General features: G+C 37.2%; 1 protein-coding gene across 1 annotated transcript in view; it reads right to left on the reverse strand.

Moving 5' to 3' along the window:
• ADGRV1 (adhesion G protein-coupled receptor V1) overlaps window positions 1–20,957 on the reverse strand; it is a 947,781-nt gene that overhangs the window by 672,914 nt on the left and 253,910 nt on the right. Inside the window, exons 59-66 of the mRNA XM_007943393.1 lie at window positions 13,187–13,304; window positions 10,470–10,593; window positions 8,145–8,283; window positions 7,162–7,347; window positions 6,688–6,920; window positions 4,147–4,295; window positions 2,947–3,148; window positions 2,006–2,225 (exon numbers count right to left, since the gene is read on the reverse strand). Of these exons, the coding sequence (XP_007941584.1) occupies window positions 2,006–2,225; window positions 2,947–3,148; window positions 4,147–4,295; window positions 6,688–6,920; window positions 7,162–7,347; window positions 8,145–8,283; window positions 10,470–10,593; window positions 13,187–13,304 (1,371 nt within the window). The remainder of the gene's footprint in view (window positions 1–2,005; window positions 2,226–2,946; window positions 3,149–4,146; window positions 4,296–6,687; window positions 6,921–7,161; window positions 7,348–8,144; window positions 8,284–10,469; window positions 10,594–13,186; window positions 13,305–20,957) is intronic.

Consider the following 20,957-nt stretch of genomic DNA (forward strand, 5'->3'; position numbering starts at 1 on the left):
CTCAGCCTCTGCTCTACCCCAATGATTTTTTTCTCTCCAAAATATATTCCATGTCTAGTCACCTCTTGCATTATCCATTTCTATCACCCTTGTACAAGCCAATGTCACCTTTTGTGTAGACAACAGAGGGTAATATCCCCCTAACTCTTCTCCCTGTTTCTTCTCCAGTATCTTGACAATTCATTTTCCTCACAGCAGCCACACACAAAATGCCTAAAGTGATAAGCTGGTGACACTGTCCTCTTGATTAACTCTCTAATGACATTTGATTTGCAATTAGAACAAAATGTTTAACCTGGTTTACAAGGTTCTACATTATCAAACACTGGTGGACCTCTGATCAACCTTGTATCGTTGTCTTTACCTCTAAGTATCCCATCACATGTACCTCTCCACATCTCAAATATGTCAAGCTTGTGCCTCTGTGATAGCCATTCCCTCTGCCCCAAATACTCACTCACCCCTCTAGTAATTACATTACCATCTCTTACTCACTACCTAGCTTTCATCTCAAATATCACCTTCACCACCTAATCTAATGTAGTGAGCAGATCACACGTTACCATATCTTCAAATTTTACATTCCTGTAGAATACTTAATATTATCAGATAATTTCCTTTTTTTTCTTTAATCGTTCATGTTCATCTCTCTGCCCACTAGGAAGAATAAACCCTATGAGAACAGACACAAGGACTGTCTTGTCAGTGTATTTGTCAGTGCCTAAAACAGGATTTGGGAGCTCTGGTAGCCTAGTGGCTAAAGCACTTGACTGCTAACCAGAAGGCTGGCGGTTCAAACCCACCAGCCACTCCTCGGAAGGAAGGTTGGGCAATCCTACTTCCGTAGTGATACTGCCCCGGAAACCCAAGGAGGAGTCGCTATGAGTCGGGGCCTACTCGACGGCACATAACAACAACAACAACAAAACAGGATTTGGCACACAGAATGCACTCAACAAATATTTGTTGAATTCATACATTTTTACCAGAATCATTCATTTAAATTCTAACTTGCTTTCAAGAGCATCCCAAAGACAGATGTATGTCTTACGCATTTTTAGGTACCTCAAAGTACTTAGAAACTGCTTTACAACTACCAGGGAATTAATAAATTATGTTGTTGTTGTTGTTGTTATGTACCGTCAAGTCAGACCCAACTCATAGTGACCCCTCCTTTGGGTTCCCGAGGCAGTATCACTACAGAAGTAGATTGCCCAACCTACCTTCCGAGGAGTGGCTGGTGGGTTTGAACAGCCAGCCTTCTGGTTGGCAGTCAAGTGCCTTAGGCACTGTACTACCAGAGCTCCTTAATAAATTATAGATTGTTAATAAATGACTATATTTGAGGAATGAAATGAAAATCTAACATGATACTTGTTGTTGTTGTTATTATGTGCTGTCAAGTCGGACCCAACTCATAGCGACCCCTCCTTGGGTTTCCGAGGCAGTATCACTACAGAAGTAGATTGCCCAACCTTCCTTTAGTCTAACAAAAATTATTTTAAAAACCGTAGTAAGAATAACTCTACTTGTCCCAGTTAGAATGGGAGAGAAATGCAAAACAAAACTCAAATCCATAAAAAAGGGTAGACTTACTGGACTAGTAGAGATTGAAGGAATCCCTCCAATACTCTGGCCCTTTAACTTGGAATGAATCCACTCCCAGGGATCACCTTTCAGCCAAATAATACATTGGCTCATAAAATAAACAATAATACCCAAGAAGAAAGTGCTCCTTAGAACAATCAACTAGTCAAGACCAAATGTCAGTATTTGACCAAGAGCAAAGATGAGAAGGTGAGGAGGAGCAGGGAAACAGGGAAGGCAGGGTGGTGACAGGTCTGACACTGCAGAGAGAGAAAGCAGGGGGTGGGCATGGTGGGAGATAGCAACCAGTGTTATGGAACAATTTGTGCATTAATTATTAAACAGGAAACTAATTTACTGTGTAAAATTTCACTTAAAACACAATAAAATGTTAAAAAAAAAAAAAGAATAACTCTACCTGAATCTCTCCCAAGAGTCCTCCAGTTCGCTCCAATACCAAAGATAAAATCATTGTGGAATTGGGGTTAAGAATAGAAATTTTGCTTTGATTGAGAAATCTTACAACCCCAAAGGGAGAGTCACTCTTGGCAATGGTGATTCTGCTCAGTAGGTGGCGCCCAAGGACTGCTCCACCAGTAGCTCCAGCAAGCAGAATTTCAATGGGCTCGTCAAAGTCACTGCATACCAAGATTAGAGCAATTCTGTGACTCTAAACATATTAAAATGCCTCTAAAATCCAAATAACTAGTAATTCCCAAATTTGTCATACATATTCAAAGAACAGTAGTCACACACCAAGTAGTAAGTAGAGGGTGCTTGGCTAAAAGCATGAATGATCAACATCAATATTATATAATCTGAAAACAGTTATTAGTTTTTCCATTCCCCCACCCACCTCTTTTAATTGCTTAGTACATTAAGGAAAGGAATTGAAGAATGGTTCCACATTCTGATTAAAGTTTTACAAATCTAAAGGAATAGAAGCTATTTCTTCTACTAAAAAAAAAAAAAAAGTGGCTTATGCAACCACAACAACCTCCCAGCGCCTCTTTTCCAAAGATCAGCACCCCACAAAAAAATTTCTCATTTGTTTCTCCTCATTGGGAATATGGATTATTTAAAACTTTGAGGAAAGATGTATATAAGTGCTGTTTTTGTTGTTATGTGCCGAGTTAATGATCTACTCATAGTGACCCTATGTGACAGAGTAGAACTGTCTTATCAGGTTTTCTAGGCTGCAATTTTTATAGGAGCAGATCACCAGGTCTCTTCTCCTATGGAGCTGCTGGGTGGCTTCGAACCACCAACCTTTAAGTTAGCAGCAGAGTACTTAACCATTGTGCAACCATGGCTTTTGTGTTTTCTATATGTTCATAATATTTTATTTTCTGTTATTACCTTTCATCATCATCAATGATGGAGACATTTATAAAACTTAAGTTCTGCCCATGTTGAAAAGTAACAGTACTACCATGCAGTAAATAATCAACACCACCAGAAATGGCAGAGGAACTCTGAGAGATGAAATCAGCTGTCACAAGGCCGTAAGTTCCATGAAGTCTCACCACTGGGATCATAATCGTCCCAATATCTTCTTCCACTGCAACAGGAATTTAGAATTAATTAGAAAGTCAGGCAAAGTGACTGTCTTTTATAAGATTTTAGCCAAATTAAACATGGCATTAAAAACCAAGGTACAATGCAAGCACACAATTGTTTTCATAGTTCATTTATCACTTTCAACAAATGATTCGTAAACATTTCATGACTCTTATATTTTGTGAGTAATGTAGTTTATCAAAAGGTCAAAGTTTTAGTGAGCAATATAAGTTAGAATTTAAATAACATATTAAACCACTAGCATAAGCATTCTTCCATTCTTCCTAAATGACCTTTGCTTTCCAAGACAATGCTAGATGAACAGAAATAAAAAAATACTTACATTATGTGTACTCAAAGGAAACCACTCTCTACTGTTTATATATATTTATTTGAAGTGTAAATAAGATAAAAATAAATGAGGCTTATTTATTTATATCATATGAATGTTTTAAAAGTCCAAATATAAATTCTATTAACATTTCCAGTTCCAATGAAATCTACTTGTGAATCTGAAAATGAATCTTCAATGTCTCATTTCAACTTATTTTTTTTTCCAAATTATCTTTATGTCTTCTTAAGTCAAGTTAACCTCTGCATATTAAAGTATCATTTAACAGAATGTACATTAAACTAAAAAAAAAAAGAAAAAAATTAAACTCATTGCCATCAAGTCGATTCCAACTCATGGCTAAATAATACTGAAGTTACATTATAAATTTAAATACACACTGTCCAAAGTTCTCCAAAGATATTCAAGTTCTTCCACAAGTAAGATTCAAGACTATCCAAATATAACTTAAAATACATTTTAAACATAAATATATAAATATATAAGAACCTGTGTATGTGTGTGCATGTCACACACACACATACACACTTCATCTAGTAATTTTATACATAGGAATTTAAACTGGCAACATGACAATGTCATGCTCAGACACTATGTAATTCAGAAAGTGGTAGTACTTACTTATAAGTAAGGGTAACTGAACCTACCTTCAAAGGTAGTATACCTTGGGTCAAATTCAATGATACCCTCTGCATTATCATTTTTCATTATTATGATTCGAACAATGGAAATGTTTCCTATTTCGGGAGGTTGATCGATCTGAAGTCCATTTTCTCGGACAGTAAAATCATACCCTCTTGCAAATTCATGAAAAAGGAAATAAAAGAAGTATGTAATTGCTTAACATGAATTGAAGGGTTCCTTTAGCTCCTAAAATCTAGACTTATTAGGTCTGTTAATCCTTCATAGGATTCCCTAAACTAATATTCCTTTCCTTTTATTGTTTGGAATGATTGCTTTTGAAAAAATTTTCTGTGTTGTTCTCCATTATTACTATCTGCATGAAACCAAAACTGCTATAAAGTTACGACACTTGGGCAGTGGTAAGATGATAAAACTATTAAGAAATAGGGAAGCTGGAGTAAACAATTCCTTGGATTAGGAATACACTCTGAACACCTACTACAGTAATGGGCCAAGAAGGGGAATGTACATTAAGCTACAGTGCACTAAAAGCTAGTAAACCAGCCAGGCTTGAGATTTACAGTTTTAGGTTGAGAAATGATGGATGCCATGCCACTAATTAAATTTCAAGCTAAACCATCAATATTTGAGAAAATATGTTCAATTCTGAGGAAATAAATTATAATCAATGCTTCTCTTCTTTAATGACATATTTCTATAATTTTTCTTTGTTTTGGTTTTTTTTTTTTTAGATAGATACTATTCCCATCAAAAAAATTTTGACTTTCAGAGTTTTATACCATTCTTTAATTCCTAATGGTAAAAAAATGGCACTTAACCATCTTAATTCTTCTTTCAGTTCCCAAATTCTACTTATGTGGTATTTATATTCTTGAGTTCTGAAAGGCTGGAAGATGGTTAGTAAGACTACATATAAGGCAAAATTTTAAAACTAAGTTAAAATATTAAATGGTCAGAGTAACTTTTACCAGGAGTCCAGCTGGGTTGTTGACCAGCAGATTACTATATTGAATACCAAAGCAGTAAATTTTCTAGCAACTAGGCAAAAAAAGGAAACACACTGGATAATACTTTCCTTTTCAGATTAAAAGAAGTCTAGAAATTTCTCTGGAATAAAAAACGTGTTTCCCCAGAATTAAACTTAAATAGAAACTGATTCTGTTCATAACAATATTGAGTAGTAAAGAGGGCAAAATCATCAAGTCTTACTCAAACCAAAAAAAAACAAACTAACTAACTCACTGCCGTGGAGTTGGATCCAACTCATAGTGACCCCTCATTGGGTTTCCAAGGTGGTATCACTATGGAAATAGATTGCCCAACCTTCTTCCAAGGAGTGGCTGGTGGGTTTGAACTACCAGCCTACTGATCAGCAGTCAAATGCCTTAAGCACTACATCATCAGAGCTCCTAAGTCTTACTCAGCCAATAATCCAGATACAGGTCTGCATTTAATGAGCTACTTTTACCAACTTTTATTTAATTAAAGCAATCAGTGACCAGCACAAATTTTAACATATTTTAAATGAATACAAATTCTCTCCTACTGCCATTTGACTCATTTCTGGGAAACCTAAGAATTGAGTGTATATGAACCCACAATATTTATTATCCCCCAAGTGGAATAATATACACCTTACCTAAGTCACTGAATGAAATGTTTTCAATTTAAAAAAAAGAAAAAGAAAGATTTTTAAAGCTTGGCAATTTATGCAGCAAATGATAAACAATTCATGCACTAAAAAAAGTCTTTAGATATTAAATAAATGTAAATATTATTCTATATGAAGGCCCAATCCTCTCAGGTTCTGCATTAATTACTAGTGCAGAGGGGCTCCTCCATCCAAGGGTATTGAAGCATGCTAACGTGTTTGCCACCTTGTCAACAAGGTTCCATATGGTTTATTAACATGATTAAGACAGTGAGAAGGGCTTCATATGCGTAATTACTGATCTTCAGTGAAAACGTGGTACACACAAATGGCCAACTTTCTTTGACTCATGTTTGTTCCCCTGCTTTAAAACTGCTATTGCACAAGTGCCTATCCTCATTCATCTGAAAAGAACACAAAATAGCCAGAAATTCCCTGTCCCAACCTTTTCTTAGGTGTAGAAACTGGGAGAAGCAAATGGTGTCACAGAGCTGACCTTTGACCTAGAGAACAGTTATGCTATTTCCTCTTGAGTTACTACACAACAGTGTCATGTTCAACTCCTGGGCCATACAGAGTGAATCAACACAACAAATACTTTTAATTATGAAAAAATAAAATTATATTTTAGAAAATTGAAAAAAAGAAACGATATTTTGCCTTTGTCATAACTTTCCTATTACATCCTGTAATACATTACATTACATTGCATAAATCTGAGAGCAGGGAAAGAACTATTTTACAGTTTGATAATAATCTCTACACAATGTAGCTCTTTCTTTCTTTCTCACTTTCCCTCCCTCCTTTCCTTCCTTTCTTCCTTCTTCCCTCCCTCTCTCCCTCTCTCTCTGTCCTCTCTCTTTCATTTTTCTAATTTTCTTTTTTACTTTACCTTCCCTGGAGTTCCACCTTTGTAACTGCAAGAGAAAACTCTTCAGGGCCTTCAGGAAGGTCATCGTCAAGTATTTGGATATGCATACTTTTCAGCATCTCCCTTGGTTCAAAGAGAAGCTCCCCTGCCGCAGGAGTAAAATCCAAGCCGGCCTCAGCACTTCCACTCACAGTCTCATACCAGAGCCTCACGAAGCCAAAAGATCCACCCAAACGGATGATTGTAATGTTGACCTACATGAGAGGCATTTTTGGATTTGATTTGGATGTTTAATCTACTGAATACTTAATTTTCATAGTCTCTAATTAATGATTCTCTTTAGTGAAATTATGTTAAAAAATTATATGTCAAAATGATGCTAGAAGCAAACTAATGTGTGAAAACTTTGGAATATGAGCAAGAAAACACTGTATAGATAACTCAAAATATCAAAACAAAAATGGTATTTCAAACTTCAAGCATTTCACTCTATACCCTTTGTGCGTCTTCTGGCACCCACAGCTGTTCATGTGAGAAGGCAAACCGGCCATAAGGAACGTCACTGGCCACCACTGTGATGTTGGCAGTTCTGCTGGATTCACTCAGCACTGCTCCCTCACTGACTCCAGTGAGCTGAAACTCAAAGAAACACTTTTCTTCAGGAATGTCATCACTCATAGCCTAGAGACAGACAAAAAGAGCCATGAACATTTGTGGTAAAGGTTGTGTGTCACCTCCTTGGCTGGGCCCAGTTGAGTGGCTGGGCAGCTGGATGTAGTTATTCCCCATGGTGAGACTGGCAATCAATTCCATGGTGGCATCTACTAGAGCAGCTGAGTAGCTGCTTTAGGGATATGGACTGCTTCCAGTACAGAAGAAGCAGCTTTGAGGAAGGTCTCTAGTTTTTTGGCACACTTGAATCCTGCATGTAGCCAAGTCATTATTCAGCAGTCTGCCACGTTGTCTGCCAATCTTAGGACTGTTAATGGGACTCAAATCAATGGTCTGCCATGTGGTCTGGTAATATCAGGACTGTGCCTTTTTACTTGTCAACCTTGGGTTGTCAGCCTCAGCAGCCAGCAGCTGCCTGAGTGAAGAGATGCCTCTAGCTCCAGTGGGCCAGGAGCAGAGGCAGAGCTGAAGCCCAAGGTTGAGAGGCTTCCACCCAGCCCCTAGAGCCTGGCACTTTGAACTTGGACTTCTGGCCTCCAAAACTGTAAGAGAATAAACTCCTGTTTGTTCAAGCCATTCCCATTTGTGGTATATTCCTGTTAGAGCACAATTAGGTAAACAAAACAACATTATAATCTATAAATTTTTAAAAAATATACCTATTATATGAACAATAACAAACAGTAATAAAAGAAATATATCTATTATATGAACAACAAAAAACAGTAATATTAACCATTGCCCTTCTCTTCTCAACACATACGCACACGTAGAGCAAAGGGAATAACAGAAACCAGTAATTATACCTGTATTAATACAACGGCTGCAGATTGCCCATCTCGCATTGTCAGTTTTCCAGATGTTTCCACAAATTGCCTCTCTGAAGGAGGGAATATTCTCCAGTACATAGTGACCTCCCCTAAAATCCCTGGGCCACGAACAAGGCTACGACAAACAAAAGTTTATTTAATATGTTTTTATTGAAGGAATCTTTCCTAAACATTTTCTGTGTCTTTCAAAAATAAATGAGTTTTATTACTACAAAAATGTTTGTGATTTTAAATAATATCATCTATTAATGTTAAACCAAAAGAAAGTATTATAACTTCAAGACAGTTACACTCAAAGTACTGAGCTAGTATATATCTATCTGGACAAGAACACTGGCAAAAGCTGAATAGTAAAAGTGGAAGGTTCAAAGGAATAAAAAAAGTATTCACAGACTTTTCAAATACGAGGTACAAAACGTGACTAGTCTGACAAAGTTCTCTAAAGGACAGTAAACACTTCATACATGCATATGCTAATAGAAAACCAATGAAAAAGATAAAGTAATAAGTCAAATCCAACTATTTGATTTATAGCTGCCCCTCATAAGAAAAGCTGAGGTAAGCAAATTGGTCTGTGGTCAAAACAGGTATATGACAAGGATCTAATTTTAGAACACTGAGAATCATAAAATGTTGACAATACTCTACAGAATGGCTTTGCAGCTAAAACATACAAGCTTTATAGAGATAAAGTAATGTTCTTATTTCACATAGTTAGAAATGAGGCTTAAAGCATAGATTTGATCTCTACTCAATATGCTTTCCTCTGCATAGACTGCACAAATGACTCCACAAAAGTCAGGAACCTTCTTATGATCGCACTTCAAAGTAAACCAGTTGCCATCGAGTAAGTTCCACCTCATAGTAACCCCATGGGTCAGAGCAGACCAGCTCCCCACAGGGTGTCAGTTGCTGATTTTTTGGATGAGATTGCCAGGCCTTTTTCCAAAGTACTTCTGGATAGACTCAACCCTCCAATCTTTGGGTTAGCAGCTGAATGTGTCAATCTTTTATACCACCCAGGGACTCCAATTTCAGGATAGATCAGAATATTTTTTTCAATGTCTGTCAAAAGTCTGTTTTACTTTCCACAGGATGTAATTAACACATAAAACGATAATGCTTAAAGACTATATAACTATTGAAAACAATGTATTCAAAGCATAAAAATGCTAATAATTTAAACAAAACCCCATTACCCAGAAAGAGTGGGATAAAAATGAGGAACAAAACTCAAAACTGTAAAAAAAAATGACCAGGTTTGCTGGTCTGATAGAACCTGGCAAGACCCCTGAGACTATGATCCCTAGCCACCTTCAGGTCTGGAATTGAACTCTCTCCTGTGGCTTCCAGCCAAACACAGACAAGTATATATAAGAGTGAACATTTACATGAAATAGATACACTCCTCAGAGTGATTAATCATGGGAGAATAGAAGGGCAGTGTTTACACAGGGAGACATGTCAGGGGGCAGAAGTGCATGGGAGGGAAGGACACAGGAAAGAGGTAACTACGGGGAGGAAGTAGGAAGAGAGCTGTTACACTGTGGGGAATTGTAGTCAATGTCATGAGACAAAATGCATATGAACTGCCATATGGAAAATGACTTTGCTCTGAAAACTTTCACCCAAATCACAACAAAAATTAAATTAAAACAAAAAACTCCATTACCCCTACCAAGGTGCGGTAGTTAAGGTGATGTGTCAACTGGTCTTGGCCTGGTTTTAAGTGGCTGGGCACCTGGATGTAGTATTCCCTATGATAAGACTGGTAACCAACTCCATAGTGGAATCTACTATGAGCAGCTGAGTAGCTTCCTTATGGATGTGGTCTGCTCCCAATATGTAAGGAGAAGCTTTGGGAATGGTCTGTAGTTTTTGGCACCCTTCAATCCTGCATGTAGTCAAGTCATTGTTCAGCAGCCTGCCATGTTCTCTGCTGATCGTGGGACTCTTAATGGACTTGAACCAATGGCCTACCATGTTGTTTGGTAATATTGGGACTGTGTCATTTTTATTTGTCAGCCTTGGGCGTGTTAGCCTCTGTAGCCAGCAGCTGCCTGAGTGAAGGGATGCCTCCAGCTCAATGGGCCAGGAGCAAGAGACAGAGCTGAAGCCCAAGGTTGAGGGGCTTTCCACCCAGCCCCTAGAGCTTGGCACCTTAAACTCAGACTTCCAGCCTCCAAAATTGTAAGAGAATAAACTCCTGTTTGTTAAAGCCATCCACCTGTTGTATTCCCATCAGAGCCAGCACTAGAGGTAACCAAAACACAAGGTAAAGAAAAATCATGGAGCCCTTACCTGATTATAGCAGTGCCATTATATTTGGCTGAAGGTTCCCCAATGAGGACACTCCTAGATGATGGAGCTATCCCAACTTCTCCTGACAGGCCTGAATCTCCCCGAATGATTATTGATGCACTTCCTAAATTGAAGATGATGTATACCACGTATGTAATAAATTCATGTATGCACTCATATATACCAGGCAATATTCTAAGAGCTTTACAGATACTATTTAATCCTTCATGATAATCACATAAATTAAGTATGAACATTATCACCATTTTGCTGATCAGGACATAGAGGCACATAAAGGCATTGAGGACCCTGAGGCAAGTGAGCCCAAGATCACACTTTACTGATGCTTTAACAAAAGGGATAAGAAAGTGTGGGTATCAGTTCTATTATCACTGTTATGGATTGAAGTGTGACGCCAATATGTGTGTTGCAAATCCTAACCTCTATGCCAGTGATCACAATCCTATTTGGGACAAGGTTGTGTTTGTTATATTAATGAGACAGAATTGGTGCAGGGTATGTCTTAAATTTATCTCTTTTGAGATATAAAAGACATTAAACAAGCAAGTGAGAGAAGCAGATATAGGGGAAGGGAGACGCCAAGCCACATAAAGATCACCCAGGAGCAAAAACTCAAACAGACAAGGACCTTCCTCCAGAACTGACAGAGACTTCCAGACTCCTAAACTGTGAATAAATAAACTTCTTTTTGTTAAAGCCACCCACTTGTGGTTATTTCTATTTTAGCAGCACTAGATAACTATGACAATCACTCACATGATAACCGAGTTCTCTACCATTTGCATTCATTCATTTCTACATATTATAGCTCAGTTTCAATTGGCTATGTCAGAAAAGTAAGAATTCTTAGGAGCACTTTTATGATTATTTCTGACTCTACCATTTGTCCACAAGAATTTATAAAAAGATGTCAATTATTTCTATAATCACTTTACTATCTAAAAGCATATGACTGAAATGGAAATAAAAACTGTAGAGTAGTCTGGGTAATCATATTATAATTTAGTTGTAATGTGAAGAAAGTTGTTTCCAGAATCAGAGATTAGGTTTTCCATATATTTGTGCTCTCCTAACACTAGATTTCTGTACTCTCCTTTTCTTCATGAAATCATGAATAGTTTATCACACCTAAGTATGTTGGAAGGAGGTTGGGCAATCTACTTCCGTAGTGATACCGCCTCAGAAACCCAAGGAGGGGTCGCTATGAGTGGGGTCCGACTCAATGGCACACAACAACAACAGAAGTATGTCACAGTCAGATGGAAATACATTTTGACTGTTTATATATATATATATAGAGAGAGAGAGAGAAAACATTTGCCCTAATCCATTTACATAGTCTTGTTATTGTGTCCAGCCTTTTGGTTTTCAGTCAAATATGCCTTAGGCACTACGCCACCAGGGCTCCTTGTGTCTTAGATAGCCTAAAGGATATCTACCCTGTTTTTTCAACTTAATGTAACAACTTAGCTTATTTAAAACTTAGAGAAGGATATATGCAGTGTTATGATTTCCTAACCAGCTTGGTGATAAGTTGTCTTACATAAAATTGCAGAAAGAATAACAACCACATATACATACAGTAATACATGCTGCATTTTGGGAATCTCCTTGGCCACCAACTTCTGCTTTTGGTCACCACCCCCTGCATAGGATGAAGTTCATGGTGGCATAAAAGGCATATAGCAGCCCTCATACCAAAGTTTCTTGGACATTTTTTGTGGTTATTATCATCTGTAGCACAATAAGACCATTTTTGAAACCATTTATCTTCTCTCAGATCCAAGAAACAACTTTATCATATGGACGACAGGCCATTGAGAATTATGATGCTTGTTTCTGAAATGTCAAAATCTAAGTAACTACTTTCAGATGAAAATAGGTACAGATGGGGTGAAATATTAAAATGCTAAATATGTTGTGGTTGTTATATGCTGTCGAGTTGGACCTGACTCACAGTGATCCCTCCTTGGGTTTCCAAGGCAGTATAGCTATGGAAGTAGATTGCCCAACCTTCCTTCAGAGGAGTGGCCAGTGGGTTTGAACCTCCAGGCTTCTGGTTACTAGTCAAGTTCCTTAGGCACTATGCTACATGCTAAATTTTAAAATAACTTATAAAAGTAATCTGTGATCTTTGCAAACATGTTCAGAAAATACAAGTAATTAATAATCACTATTAACACTTCAAATAAATAATTTCAAGCACATGAATAACATGTATGACAAAAATGGCATTATATTGAACATATTGCTATGATCCTCACTTTATTAACATAGTAATTATCATGTAACTAAATGTTCTTAACTTTAATGTAATTAAGGATTACTTTGCTACCTCACTTTGAATGGTTGTATACCATTCTGTCATATTTAACCAATCTCTTATTGTTGGACCTTTTAAGAAACTTCCATATTTTATTCAGTAACCATTGTCACAATGAACATTTTTATTTAAAAAAAAAAAGCACTAAGTTAAAATTTTTGACCTATAATCTTACTAGCACTGGGTAATAAAATTCTAAAAACTTTTCACCTATAATATGGATGGAAAACAATTATCTTTGTGTTTTAATTTTATAACATGCAAACTCTGGAAGAACTATGAAACCTAAAGCTGCCCATCTTTGTAACTATTGATTATTTGCTTATATTTTTCTGGGTATCTACTGTTTTCTCAAAATGTAAATTTTTCTTACCTTTCTCTGGAGATATTTCTACGTCATCAGCTGGTATCAGATGAATGATGAAATGCCTGTCCCCTTCCAACACAGTATCATGAAGTGTGTGCAACACAATGGTCTTCTGGGACTCAGACTATACCAAATTAGAGAACAATAAATATTCCAGACTGACTTAAGCCAAATTTGGAATTCATACAAGAAGATTATTGTTTATGTTCATAAGTATCTCCTTAAGTGTATCTTTTTTTTTATCTTAAAGAAGTATGGTTTTCTTTTAGAGGGAATTACTATTTAAAAATTTTGTCTGAACATAAATCACATTTAGGTTTTTAATGGGAAAAGGTAAGAAAAGTTTTAACACAATCCCCTTGTATTAAAGGGAATTAAATTGTGTCCCCTCATAATATGGGTCAACTTAGCTTGGTCGGCCATGATTCTCAGTGGCTTGGCAGTTATGTTATGATGTCATTTGGCAGTTATGTAATTAAGTAATCATCTCCTAATATGTGGTCTGATATGATCAGTCAATCAGTTGTAAGGGGATTGAAGTGGGATGCAACAGCCTTACTTGGGTCACAGGCCTGATCTGACATAAAGGGAGTCTCCCTAAGGTATGGCTTACGTCACCCTTTATCTCACTTAGAAGATAAAAGGTGAGAGAAGTGAATTGAGGAAAAGGGGACATCCATACCATCAAGAACGAAGAGCCAGAGCAGAGCATGGCCTTTGGACCAGGAATCCTGCACTGAGAATATATTAGACTCAAGTGAAGGTTGAAGCCAAGATACATAGAGATCTCCAAGGAATACCAGGCCCACAGATGTTCAAGGGAGATAAGGACCTTTCCCAAGACCAAAAAAAGAACCCAAACTCACTGCCATCGAGTTGATTTTGACTCATAGCAACCCCTCCTCAGATTTCTGAGGCAGTATCTTTACAAAAGTAGATTGCCCAGTCTTCCTTCCAAGGAGTGGCTGGTGGGTTTGAACCACTAGGCTTCTGGTTAGCAGTCAAGTGCCTTAGGCACTACACCACCAGAGGTCCCAGACTTCACAGAAAATAAGCCTCCTTAGAACTGCTGGCCTAAATTTGGACTTCTAGACTCTTGAACTATGAGAGAATAAATTTCTGTTTGTTAAAGCCATTCACTTGTAATATTTAAGTTCTGAGGATCTACTGTTTAATTTTCCAAAATGTAAATTTCAATTGTGCAGTACTGGATAACTTAAAAAAACTGCCATTGAGTCAATTCTGACTCATAGCAACCCCCATTAAGTTTCTAAGGCTGTAAATCTTTACAGAAATAGATTGTCTCATCCCTCCCATGGAGCAGCTGGTGGGTTTGAACCACTAACCTTCTGGTTAGCAGCTAACTGCCTTACCCACTATACCACCAGAGTTCCTTACTAGATATCTAAGTCACCCCTAAATTCACTGAAAATTTTTAACCATTGAAAGTCCAATCTTTTAAAGAGAGGTAAATGTTCATAGCATGATGTAAATGAGATAAGGGTCACAGAATTATTAATTATAAAGGACAATTGTTATTGTTGTTAGGTGCCATTGAATCCACTCCAACTCCGAGCAATCCTATATGAAAGAGTACAACTGCCCCATGGGGTTTTCTAGGCTGTTATCTTTACAGGAGCAGATTGCCAGCTCTTTCTTCCAAGATGTTGCAGGGTGGTTTGAACCACTAACATTTCAATTAGCAGCTGAACGCTTAACTGATGCATCACCAGGGCTCACTTAGCTCCATTCAAAGGAGAAAACAAAGTACTGATGATTTTGAAACAGTTTTAGGTTCAATTGACCATGCTGAGGAGGAGGCCTGCTGCAGACCCAACTCATCACATGCCTTGCTTATGGTAAGTTAGTGATGGCACCTTCCTAGTTAATAAAAATGTGTCTGAAAGCAGCAGTAAGGGGGTCTAACTCAGTCTTTTTATCTGACAACCTACACAAAAATGTATATCCATTTCAGTTTTCCTTTGCCTTCCCTTTCAAAATTTTATTTTGCTTTGTTTTCATATGGATTCTGCTTGCTTCTTGCTAAATTCATACCTAGTTATCTTATGCTATTTTTACCACTCATTGTTACAAAATCATAGGAAAGCTATTGATTTTATTTAAATTTCTTTTCCTTGGACTTCAGGTGCATAGACTTTGGATGATACTAGCTCTGTCTTCTATTGCGTAGTCTCCATCAAACAACACATGGCTTGTCTTGATTTTTCTTTTTTTTTTTTTTTTGTCCCCTATGTTGCTGTTTGTTGCCCTGAGTCAGTTCTGATTCATGGTGACCCTGGGTATGCAGATTAGAACTGTGCTCTGTATGGTATTTAAGGCTGTGAACTTCTGGAAGCAGATCACCAAATCTATCTTCCAAAGCATCCATAGGGAGGGTAGGTTTGAACCACCACCACTTGGCTCGTATTCAAGTACATAATCATTTGTGCCACCCACCCAAGGACCTTGTCCCTTTTACCTATCCATTTCAATCCCATCCCCCAAAATTCTCCCCACCCTCTCATTCACTCTTAAATACATCCTATCCTACATCTTAATTTTCCACTCAATATACATTGTTTAGGAGCTCTGGTGGTGAAGTGCCTAAGGCACTTGACCACTAACCAGAAAGTCAGCAGAAGGTAGTTCAAACCCACCAGCCACTCCTCAGAAGGAAGACTGGGAAATGTACTTCCATAAAGATACCACCTCAGAAGCCCAAGGAGGGGTCACTATGAATCAGAATCAACTCGATGGCAATGAGTTTGGTTGTTTATACATTGTTTAGACTATTTGCGTTTGCATATGTTGATATAGTTCACTCTTTTCATCCTTGTGAGGACTGTACTATTTGCATTAACACTATAGGTAGTTCCTGACTTAAGTCGTGTCTTAGTTAGTTACTATGAACTGCACTTACTGAGTCTTATAACTCTCTGCTTTTTCTTTCTTTTTTTTCCATATTGTACTTTTACTAATATATATTACATCCAATGTTGTAGAGGTAATTTGCTGATGCTATAATCCTCAAATGTTCATTCCTAGATGTTCAATTTTATGATTTGCTGTTCAAAACACTGCCATACAGATTTAGTTTTCTGAACTAAATCAAGGGCTTCAGTTGCTTGAAAACAGGGACTCAAACACCGATCACTTTGCAAAAGTCAATAGGAAGATTCAGAAAGCAGTGAGACACTACCGCAAAATATATGAAGAAAAAAAGAAATGAACTATACATACAACTCTAACTTTCTGACTAGAAATGCCATGTTCACTCCTAGGAATAATCTAGATAATCCAGAACCTTCCACAAATGGAATTCATTACCACAACTGGCAAAATGCCAATATCATTTAACTCTTCTTCATTGTTAGCATAAATTTTCATGGTGTATGTATTTTTTTTGTACATATGCATGCATTAAAATATATCTAAATTTATTTGTAATGTTTACAATCCTTAAAGACAAGGATCAGATTATAAAGATATTGATAATAAAAGGTAATGATAATGAAAAAAAAGTGAAGTATTCAACTTACGTCAGAACCAACTTAACACGGAATAGTCAGAAATGAAGCCCATTAAAATTTGGGGACTACCTGTATTTGAATTACTTGTCTAATAAAAACTAACCCCAAAAAAACTCACTGCCATCAAGTCAATTCTGACTCATAGCAATGCCCGTTGATTTTGCAACACTGTAAATCTTTACGGAAGCAGACTGCCCTACCTTTCTTCTGTGGAGTGGTTGGTGGGTTCAAAACACCAACCTTTTGGTTAGCAGCCAAATATCTTAACCAGTACACCAGGCAGAGCTCCTTGTCTGAAAAAGGCTATGTGCTATTAGAAATAACTTTGCCATGAATATTACTATACATGAGTCTTTACATATATAATAATTTCTCAAAAGTGCTATTTATTTTACATACTTTATATTTCTCTCATGTAAGACAGTATTTCACAACATATGATTTCCATTTCTCCAAAACACTTACAATCAGTAGTAGGAAAAAACTAGATGATTTCAGGTAGTAATTCCAATGATTTTAGAGCAATTGCTATAAGCTAATAATTAATGTACTTGGATTAAAAAAAAAAGGTGGGGAAGTCTCATGGGGGAATAAATTCAGAAAATGCAGAGTGCTAGTTTCTATGATTAGAGATTCATAAGGTACATAAGTATTTTTAAAATTCTAAACTCTCTCGAACACAACCTACTTAGATTAACCAAGATTTTCCCCAATGTTACTGAATATGGAATCTTTTATTTCTCTAAAGTTTAGAACAAGTATTACTATTCTACAGAAACATAAAGCAGCAGTGTAGGAAATGATACTTTAGGCATTCTCAGGAAAAGATAAATATAAATTGATTCATAATTTTTTTTTGAAATCCTAAGCCCTTAATTTTTAAATTACACAATGTAGAAAAAGAGTTGAGCTTCACTATATTAAGTTGAGGTAGCAAACTATTAAAACAAAAACCAAACCCACTGCCACTGAGTTAATTCCAACTCACAGAGACCCTATATGACACAGTTGAACTGCCCATGGGGTTTCCAAAGAAGTAAATCATTTTTCTGTTGTTGTTGTTAATGAAAGAAAAAAGAAGGAAGGAAGAAAAAGAGGGATGGATAGCAGGAGGAAAGAAAGAGGGAAGGTACTTTCTACTTAGATTTTTTTTTTTTTTTTTTTTTTTAATGATGGGGGTGAATGTTTACAAAGCAAATTCATTTTCTATACAGCACCTCATATACACTTTGTCTCATGACACGGACTGCCATTTCCCACAATGCAATAGCTCCCCTCCCATTTCCTTCCCATAGTTATCTCTTCCCTGTGTCCTTCCCTCCCACATACTCCTGCCCCCTGAGCTGTCTTCCTGTGCATACACAGCCCTTCCATTCTCCAATGATTATTCTCTCCAAGGAGTGTATCTACCTAATGTAAATGTTCAGCTGATAGGCCTGTCTTTTGTTTGGCTGGAAGCAACAACAGTGGGTTCATTTCCAGACCTGAAGGGCAGCTTCCAACTACAGTCTACTTTATGGAAACAGACTGCCTCATCTTTCTTCTGCAGAGCAAAAGATTGGTTTGAACCACCAATCTTCAGTTTAGCAGCCGAATACTTTAACCACTGTGTCATGAGAGCTCCTTAGGTGAACTATCATTTCATTCAAAATGTCTGAATAACAGGTAGTTTGTAAAATATCATCTAAATATTAGGAAACTGGTTAGTATCCTTGTAAACTTTATGTAACCTTCACAATCACTACTTGGGTTAAGCATCATTGTCTTCATTTTGCAACTAGAGAATCAAGTGTGAGAGAGGTCAATGAATTTTACTAAAGTTATATGGTATTAAATGCTGTAGTGAGAATCTATAGAGCTATAAAACCTGTTTTTTTTTTTTTAAACTTGTAAGTGGTTACTTCAAGTATCATAAGAGAAGCAAGACCAGAGAGAAAGAAAAGTAGATGAGAATGACACAAACACAGGTGATGGAAGAATTCTGCGATGGTTTATACACATGCTCTAAGGGAAGTTAGAGAGAATCTAATATGAGGCAGTAAGTGGAAAATGCACAATGATAAGATTTGCCAGAACTATAAAAATCACAGTGAAAGAGAGTGCTCATGAAGAAATAATGATTGACAGTGTCAAAGACTGAGACAAAACCAAAAAAAGGAAACTATGTAAGTAAATTGGTAATGAGGCCGATTTTGGGTAGTATGAAAAAAATGTTTAAGATAAAATGTAAAATAAAAAGAGCAAGTTACAGAACAGATGCCATGTAAAATTCTACTTGTGTAAGAATACATATGCTTGAATACGCAGAGAAAATTTTGGCAGCATATATAAGAAACTGTCAACAGTGGTTACTACAGGGAAGTAGAAATTGGCAATCAAGGAGGATACTGGAAAACTCTATTCTTTATCTTACACCCATCTGTACTGTCTGAGGTACTTATCAGAAGCACCTATATTCTTATAACAGACTAAACCATAAAGATGGAAGGAAGAAACTTCTGAGTTAAGTTGGCAGCAGACCAGTTGGGTACAGTTCAAACACACATGTAGGTATCACAAGCTGGCAACACTACAAACAAAACATAAAATAGCATCTCTAAAATCTAGGGAGAATTTCCCTTATACAAGAATCAGTCTGGGGTTGACATAGGGGTCTCTGGGTAGGGCAAATGGTCAACATGCTCAGCTGCTAACCAAAAGATTAAAGATTCACTATCAAATGGTACCTTGGAAGGAATGTCTAGCGATCCACTTTCAAATAATCACCCACTGAAAACCCTGTGGAGTACACTTTTCTTCTAAATCTGGTAACTGGAGTTAAATCAACAATTGGTTTACTGGTTAGATGACACGTACACAGTCTACACCATGAACACAAGTAACAGGGAGAACCACAGAGGAAGTGTCACCCATTCCCTTGACTCTTCTGACCTCCAGGCGAAAGAGGTGACACCAACCAAAATAACTAGCAACCACCCCAACACAGACTATTTTATTCCCATGCTCATCAACTCTTCCACCTCAACATCAATTCAGAGCATACAACTGCCAACATGCAGACAGTAAAAGGGACTGGAGTAAAAAATGCTTCCTAACAATTAGACTTACCATAAGTCCAGGTATAAGAGTGAGAAGAAGGAATACAGAACTATGAAGAGCAAACTGCTTGAGTGAAAAGAGGTGCTGAAATAATGCTTTTTGAAATTGAAAATCTCAAAGAAATTATACAAATACAGAAATAAAATACTTATGGCAGGCAAAAAACAAAAATTCAAAGCATAGAAAATTTTATCAGTGGTGCCTATGACAAAGAGAGCTGTTTCACCAGAATCAGAGGAACAAATAAAGGTAAAAGTGATATGCACTACGGTTAAGGAGCACTTGTGCTGCAGTGGTTAACACACTTGGCTGTTAACCTAAAGGTAGGTGGTACAAACCCACTTGCTGCTCCACAGAAGAGAGAGGTGGCAGTCTGCCTCCGTAAAGATTGCAGCCTTGAAAACCCTATGGGGCACTTCTACTCTGTCTTATATGTTCACTATGAGTTGTGTTCATCCATTTCATATATGATCATATGAAATGTGGTGTATGATCAAGAACTGATGGTATCGAAGGAAGAAGTAAAAGCTGCACTGAAGGAACTGGTGAAAAACAAGGCTCCAGGAATTGACAGAATACCCATTGAGATGTTTCAATAAATGCATCCCATGCTGGAGGCACTTACTTGGCTATGCCAAGAAATTTGGAAGACAACTATCTGGCCAACTGACTGGAAGAGATCTGTATTTGTACCCATTCCAAAGAAAGGTGATCGCACAGAATATGGAAATTATCAAACATTATCATTAAATCACATACAAGTAAAATCTTGCTGAAGGTAATTCAAAAAGTGTTGCAGCAGTATATTGACAGGAAACTTAAAGAAATCCAAGTTGGATTCAGAAGAGGACACTGAATGAGGCATATCATTACTGATGTCAGATGGATCTCAGCTGAAAATAAAGAATATCAGAAATATGTGTACCTGTGTTTTATTGACTATGCAAAGGCATCCAACTGTGTGGATCATAACAGATTATGGTTGATGCTGTGAAGAACGGGAATTCCAGAACACTTAATTGTGCTCGTGAGGAACCTGTACATAGATCAAGAGGCTGTCACTTGAACAGAACAAGGGAATACTGCATGGTTTAAAATCAGGAAGGGTGTGTGTCAGGGTATATCTTTTCACACTACTTATTCAATCT

The sequence above is a fragment of the Orycteropus afer genome, unplaced genomic scaffold (assembly GCF_000298275.1).
Source record: "Orycteropus afer afer isolate SDZICR_OR568_19922 unplaced genomic scaffold, OryAfe1.0 scaffold00105, whole genome shotgun sequence".
NCBI lineage: Eukaryota > Metazoa > Chordata > Mammalia > Tubulidentata > Orycteropodidae > Orycteropus > Orycteropus afer.